We start from the raw sequence: 7,799 nt of genomic DNA, 5'->3' as shown, positions 1-7,799 counted from the left end.
TCCGAAGATCAGCATTTTTCTGAAATAAAAAGTTTTTGTAACATTATAGACTATACCATTCAAAAGCTTGGAGTCAGTACACATTTTTAAGGGAAAGAAATGATAGAAATTAATTATTTTATTTATCAAGGATGCTTTAAATGAATCAAAAGTGATAATAAAGGCATTTATAATGTTACAAAAGATTTCTATTTCAGATAAATGCTGTTCTTCTGACCTTTCTATTCATCAAAGAAACCAGAAAAAATTCTACTCAGCTGTTTTCAACATAATAATAATAATAATAAATATATTTTGAGCAGGAAATTAGAATATTAGAATGATTTCTGAAGGATCATGTGACTGGAGTAATGATGTTAAAAATTCAGCTTTGAAATCACAGGAATAAATGAAATTTTAAAATATATTCAGATAGAAAACAGGTTTTTTTCCTGTACTTTGGATCAAATCAATGCAGGCTTGGTGAGCAGAAGAGACTTATTTAAAAAAAAAAAAAACATTAAAATTTAAAATCAAAAACTTTTGACTGGTAGTGTAAATGATGCCAGAATTAAAAAAAATGTCTTATTTCACCTGAATTATTTTTAAAAGGTCTTTTTTTTTAAACAACAGTATGGAGGACACGTAAAAAAAAAACAGACCAGATGACAAGGATGTTTTAGACTCCATGTTGGAAGACCAGGAAAATAAATACACTTTTGTTTCTTTCATTGAAAAACTATTTACACAGTAGAAAGCACAAGTATCATATAGAAGTGTGTACATGTGAGCATGTATATGTGTGCATACATATGTTGGTGTTTGTGTAAGAGAGAGGTTACTTGTGGAAATTTCCTTTCACTTTTTTGTTAAAAACATTAATTGTACATATATGACAGTTTTGCCCATTGTCCTTGGTAAACGCAATCCTGGAATTGGCCTGAGATCTTCATATGGTTTGGCTGAGAACTTGTGGGTGCTCTTTTTTTAAGCAAATGAAGAGCAGTCAGATGTGTGACTGTTTGTCTATATGTGTGTGTGTTTGTGTGTTTGTGTGTGGTAGGACTCTAGTGGCAGCCACACGCTCTGACCACCATGTTGCGGTATTTCTTCAGGATGACATTGGAGCTGTCGTCGAAATACAGGACGGAGATGGCGTGGAGTTGTGTAGGGGCACAACATGGTTTTGGAACCGTTTCAGGGTTGATGAAGTGAACCTGAGAAAGAAAAACAAAGGTCAAAAATGAAGGTTAAATCAAAAGTACTTTATTTATGGTAGACAGTAGTTTTATGAAGAAATTCCCACAAATTCTATAGGTTTCAGCATTTTTGTGTATTTCAACCCTTTTGAATAATGACTATGATTTTGAGATCCATCTTTTCACACTGAGGACAACTGAGGGACTCATATGCAACTATTACAGAAGGTTCAAACACTCACTGATGCTCCAGAAGGAAACACGATGCATTAAGAGCCGGGGGTGAAAACTTTTGAACCTTATGAAGATGTGTGCATTTTTCTTATTTTGCCTAAATATCATTTTTTTTAATTTAGTACTGCCCTTCAGAAGCTACCGAAGATACTTACATAAGTTAAATTTACCCCAATCTTCAAATTCCAAAAGTTTTCACCCCCGACTCTTAATGCATTGGGTTTCTTTCTTAGAAATTCAACTCTTATTTTGTCTTATGGACTATATGTAAACGTCTTTTATGTGAAATATCTTATTTAAGTCAGTACTAAATAAAAAAAAAAAAACAAGCATTTTGCATGATCCCTCTTATTTTGGTAAAATGATTTACATTTTGCATATTCTGCAAGGTGTATATAAACTTTTGACCTTAACTACAGTTTAGGGTACATAACTATTTTTTTTTTTTTTTTTTTTTATATATGATTTCTCTTATGCTCACCAAGGCTGCATTTATTTATTCAGAAATACAGTAAAAACAGTGAAATATTGTGAAATATTACGTTAATTTTAAAGAACTAATTCTTATTTGAATATGTTAAAATGTATTTTTTGTTATTATTATTATTGTTAATTTATCAAATGTAATTTTCATCATCATTATTCCAGTCTTCAGTGTCACATGATCCTTCAGAAATCATTCTAATATGCTGATTTAATGCTCAAAAACATTTATTATTATTATCAAGGTTGACATTTTTTCTTTTAATTTGCTTAATATTTTTGTGATAAAATAAATATGGCGTTTAAAATTGCATTTAATTAAAATAAAAATACTTTGTAACATTATAAATGATTTAACTGTCACTTTTAATCAATTTAATGCATCCTTGCTGAATAAAAATATTAATTTCTTTGATTTGACAAGTTGCATGACTGTTGATGATACTAATATTGCTGTTGCAAGAAATGTATGACTTTTATAACTAGTTTGCAATTACAAATTGTAAAGATAGAAATGTAAACTGTAGTAGATTCTAAAACAAATGATCTAATATGTGGTCTTAATAAATATTATATAATTATTCTAAATAAAATATTTTTTCTTAGCATAGCAAGTACCTTTACTGTCATTTAGAACTTAATTTAAAATTACAAAAGATTTTTTATTTCAAAAAATTTTAAATAGAAATGAAATAACTTTGAAATAGAAATCTGTTATAACATTATAAATGCCTTTACTGTCACTTTTGATTAATTTAATGCATGTTACAGAATAAAAGCATTAATTTCTTTCCAAAATAAAATAAATAAATAAATATTGTTTGAATGGTAGTTTATAGTTGAATAAAAGAAAGCAAGATACAGCTTTAAAAATATGGTATTTATGATTGACAGCTGTGGTAAAAAAGTACATTTTGCACTCAGATAAGCAACATGCTTTACCAATGTCTGTACGATGGCGTGGTTTGTAGCATTCATGTAGGAGTTGAGTGGAAAAGCACATTCTCCCATACAGTAATATGCAGCGTATCCTTCAGGAGCTATAATCCAATCCTGAAAGATGAACAGAACACAAATCTGTTAACACAACATCCACTTTCAGCTAGTTCTTTCCCAACCAGATGGTCTTCATTTTCATAATGCGTTCTGCACGTCAGATCACTCCGATTGTGAACGAAGAGATCACAACAAAGCGTAATCGTATGTTAAAGTATGTGTAAAATGTTATGATTCAAAAGGGAATTTGAGGTGAATATACTGTAAACCCACATGCTAGAGCCAGGGTCTCCGAGTCCTCGCCAGCTGCTCTGAGTGAGTGTTTATGTGCCGTGATCCAGTAGGAGAGACAGATATGCTACAGGTGGCAGGACTGCGGGTGTGTAAACAGAAACGAGGCTCTCCTATCTCTGCTTGACTGCTGCTGCTCGTACTCTTGAGGTAATGCAGCCTAATGGAGCGACCGACTTGTGCTATGCAGACTCATAAAACGGTTTGAGCCATAAACACAGTGAGAGATAAAGTGGAATGTCGAGTGAGAAAGAGACGGAACAGAGCTGAGAGAGGAAATCTAATGGGGAAAAAAATCAGGTTAAACCTGACAGGTTTTTGGAATATTTTAGAAGGTTTGTTGCTGGTTCTAGGCTGGTGGTCCATCGTTCTAAGCAGACTGAAATGATCTACTTTTTCAGTCATAATTTCAGTTTGATGGACAACTCGCAATCGGCCATGAATTTTTCACGTTTGAGGTCAATAAGATTAAAAATGCTGTTCTTTTGAACGTATCTGTTCATCGAAGAATCCTGAAAAATAAAATATACTGTATAATGGTTTCCACAAAAATATTAAGCAGCACAACTGTTTTTAACATTGACAATAATAGGAAATGTTTTTGAGTAGCAAATTAGCATATTAAATTATTTCTGAAGGATCATGTGACACTGAAGACTTTAGTAATGATGCTGAAAATTCAGCTTTGATCACAGAAATAAATAACATATTCAAATAGGAACTTATTTTAAATGTTACTACTATTTCATAATATTACTGTTTTTACTGTATTTATCAAATAAATGTGGCCTTGAGACTTCTTTCAAAAAGATTAAAAATCTTATTGACCTCAAACTTTTGAATTGTACTTTATATACAGTGCCTTGCAAAAGTATTCATACCCCTTAATTTTTTTTTTTTTTTTTTTTTTATGCAGCCTTATGTTAAACTGCTTTAAATAGCTTTTTTCCCCACATCAATCTACACTTCATACACCATAATGGCAAAGCAAAAGGCAGGTTTGTAACAATTTAGCAAATCTATTAGAAATAAAAAACTGAAATGATTCCGTTGCATAAGTATTCATACCCTTATCTGGGACAATTGAAATTTAGCTCAGGAGCATTCATATTGCTTGTAGATGTTACTACAGTTCAAGTAAAGTTAACCTGTGGCAAATTCAATTAAATGTGATTTGGAAAGGCACACACATCTCAATAAAAGGGCTGAATGAATATTTGATGCAATGTACTTATTTCAGTTTTTTAATTTAAAAAATTAGCAAAATTACCAGACTAGGCCAGCTGGAAAATATATATTAGTGTGTAGTTTACAACAGAACTGTATATTTGCAATGTGTTGGTCAAGTACTTATGTTTGTGTTCTTTGGGTAGAGTATGTTTCTTGCCCAAAAGAGTGTATATGAGCATGAAATATGAATGAGAGAGAGATGTCAATTACAAAAAAGAGAGAAATGAAGAGGTGAGGAATAACACACCTGCCATCCAAGGTCTCGAAAACTAACGTACAACTCATGTTTCTTACAGGCCTGCTTCTGATCCGCACTGCTGTTTTCTGGAAACAAAAAAAGAGAGGACTGCTGTATAGAAACCTTTTACAGAAATGATCATTTTATGAAAATGTGCAAAACTCACTGAAATCCAAAGATTGCATGATCAAATGTGTCTTAGTTTTAAGGTCATCAATATGCTAATACAGTGGTTCTCCCAGCAATTAAAGGGATAGGTCACCCAAAAGTGAAAATTCTGTCATTAATTACTCATCCTCATGTCGTTCCAAACCCATGGGGCCTTTATTCATCTTCAGAACACAAATTAAGATATTTTTGATGAAATCCGAGAGCTGTCTGACCATAGACAGCAACATAACTGACATGTTCAAGACCCAGAAAGGATTAAGGACATTGTTAAAATAGTAAAATTGTTGAATAAAGTCTTTATTTTTGTTTTCTTTGCAGACAAAATGTATTCTCATAGCATTGTAACACTAATGTCACATAGACTATTTTAGAGATATCTTTACTCCCTTTCTGGGTCTTGAACGTGTCAGTTGTGTTGCTGTCTATGCAGGGTCAGAAAGCTCTCAGATTTAATCAAAAATATCTTAATTTGTGTTTTGAAGATGAATGAAGGACTTATGGGTTTGGAACGACTAGTAATTAATGACATAATTGTTATTTTTGGGTGAAATATCCCTTTAATTAAAAAAACAAAACACTATGCTAGTATCCTCCTAATTGTTAACAACATACAGTCAAGCCCGAAATTATTCATACCCCTGGCAAATTCTGACTTAAAGTTACTTTTATTCAACCAGCAAGTTTCCTTTTGACTGGAAATGACACAATCTCCCAAAAGATAATAAGATGATGCACAAAAAGCATCATTGTGGAAAAAAAATATTTCTCAGCTTTTATTTATATTTGAACAAAAAGTGGCATGTCCAAAATTATTCATACCCTTTGCAAACTGTCACAGTCTATGGGAAAATCCAAAGTTCTATACCATTCCAAATAGTCCAAGCTGTTCTAAAGCATCCTAATTACCCTGATTCATTGGGAACAGCTGTTTTAATCAACTCAACAGGTGAAAAACAGAAGCTCTCTGCTGTTGGTTTGTGGACAGTCATGGCTAAGACAAAGGAGCTCACTGAGGACCTGCGGCTGTGCATTGTGGCTGCTCACAAGTCAGGAAAGGCCTATAAGACCATATCTAAATGTTTTGTTCGAGTTTGTTCCAGTGGCTACAGTGCAAAGTATTAAAAAATACAAGACGTTCCACACAGTGAAAAATCTCAGAGGACGTGATCGGAAGTCAAAAGTGACACCTGTGCTGGTCAGGAGGATAGTGAGAGAGGTAAAAGAGCTTGATCTTTGCAAATGCTCATCTGGACAAAGAAGAAGACTTCTGGTCTTCTGTTTTATGGTCAGATGAAACAAAAATTTTATTATTTGGCCACAATTATGTAGCCTTCATTTGGCATGAAAAAGGAGAAGCCTTCAACCCTAAGAACACCATCCCCACTGTCAAACATGGTGGTGGGAACCTAATGTTTTGGGGGTTATTTTTCAGCCGGCTGACCAGGGAATCTAATCACAGTAAACAGCACCATGAAAAAGGAGCAATACATCAAAATTCTCAACAACAACATCAGGCAGTCTGCAGAGAAACTGGTGGCCTTGGGCACCAGTGGACATTTCAGCACAACAACGACCCAAAACACAGCAAAAGTGGTGAAGAAATGGTTAGCAGACAAAAACATTAACATTTTGCAGTGGCCCAGCCAGAGTCCTGACTTAAATCCAATTGAGAATCTGTGGAGGGAGCTAAAGATCAGGGTGATGGCAAGGAGACCCTCCAACCTGAAAGAGTTGGAGCTCATTGCTAAAGATGAATGGGCAAAAATACCAGTGGAGACATGCAAAAAGCTGCTCAGCAATTATAGGAAGCGTTTGACTGCTGTAATAGCCAATAAAGGCTTTTGTATTGATTATTGAGAAGGGTATGAATAATTTTGGACATGCCACTTTTTGTTCAAATCTAAATAAAAGCTGAGAATTTTTTTTTTTTCCACAATGATGCCTCCTGTACATTGTCTTATTATCTTTTGGGAGAAGCCTGTGCCATTTCTGGTCAAAAAAACTTGCTGGTTGTAAAGTAAAGTTACTTAAAGAAATGTATATAAGTTATTATAATAAATGAAAGGCTATTTGATGTTTTAACAATATTGGTTGTATAGAGCGCATGCAATTAGAAGAATGTTTTTCACAGACATTAACTGCTCAAACAGCTGAAAGTAAAATGTGTGAAGGGGTGTTGAAGCTAACACTAAACTGTGAGTGACACAGAGAAATATGAGGAATAGGTCACTGAAGTTGCTTGGAATCCTTATAACCCTCATACCTATGCAGAACATCGACCCAGATTCATTTAATATCCATTTAACACTGTAATGCTATTACTGTGCAAAATGACCTGCAGAGAATTACACAGTAATAAGAACCACATGAACACACACACTGACTCACACACAGTTTAGCTCTGCTTCTCTTTCGCCTTAAAGGAAAACTTTACCTTAAATTGAAAATTCAAATCATGTTGGACCAAACCTGCATGCTGTTATATTTTGACAAGTTTCTCATACAGGCTTCAGAAGACTGTTTAATGGAGCTTGAGCTGTGACGATTCTTAGAAATATTTGATTTTGTGTTTTATTTCCATGTAAAAGGTCTCAGCATACAGGTTTAAAATGACATTACATTTTTGGGTGGGCCATCCTGTTAAAAGATTAGTTCACTTCCAGAATAAAGAAATCCTGATCATTAACTTACCACCATGCCATCTTCAGTCAAAAAGAAATTAAGTTTTTGAGGAAAACATTCCAAGATTTTTTCCCATATAGTGGACTTCAATGGGGATCAGCAGGTTGAAGGTCCAAATTGCAGTTTCAATGCAGCTTCAAAGGGCTCTACACAATCCCAGCCGATGAATAAAGGTGCCTCGCATGGCTCCAGGGGGTCAGTAAAAGCCTCCTTTAGCAATCTGATGTGATTTTGTAAGAAAAATATCCATATTTAAAATGTAAGAATCACTTTAATCTAGCTTGTGCACAACACAT

At 33.8% G+C, this 7,799-nt stretch overlaps 1 protein-coding gene across 1 annotated transcript in view; it reads right to left on the bottom strand.

Annotated features, from left to right (window-relative positions):
- Positions 1-652: 652 nt before the first annotated feature.
- Positions 653-7,799, bottom strand: part of bmp7b (bone morphogenetic protein 7b) — an 82,563-nt gene continuing 75,416 nt past the window's right edge. Inside the window, exons 5-7 of the mRNA XM_073822847.1 lie at positions 4,660-4,736; positions 2,838-2,948; positions 653-1,196 (exon numbers count right to left, since the gene is read on the bottom strand). Of these exons, the coding sequence (XP_073678948.1) occupies positions 1,047-1,196; positions 2,838-2,948; positions 4,660-4,736 (338 nt within the window). The 3' untranslated portion in view covers positions 653-1,046. The remainder of the gene's footprint in view (positions 1,197-2,837; positions 2,949-4,659; positions 4,737-7,799) is intronic.

The sequence above is a fragment of the Garra rufa genome, chromosome 18 (assembly GCF_049309525.1).
Source record: "Garra rufa chromosome 18, GarRuf1.0, whole genome shotgun sequence".
Lineage (NCBI taxonomy): Eukaryota > Metazoa > Chordata > Actinopteri > Cypriniformes > Cyprinidae > Garra > Garra rufa.
Note: the sequence above shows the minus strand (reverse complement) of the source record. Positions and strands in the feature narration are given on the sequence as shown.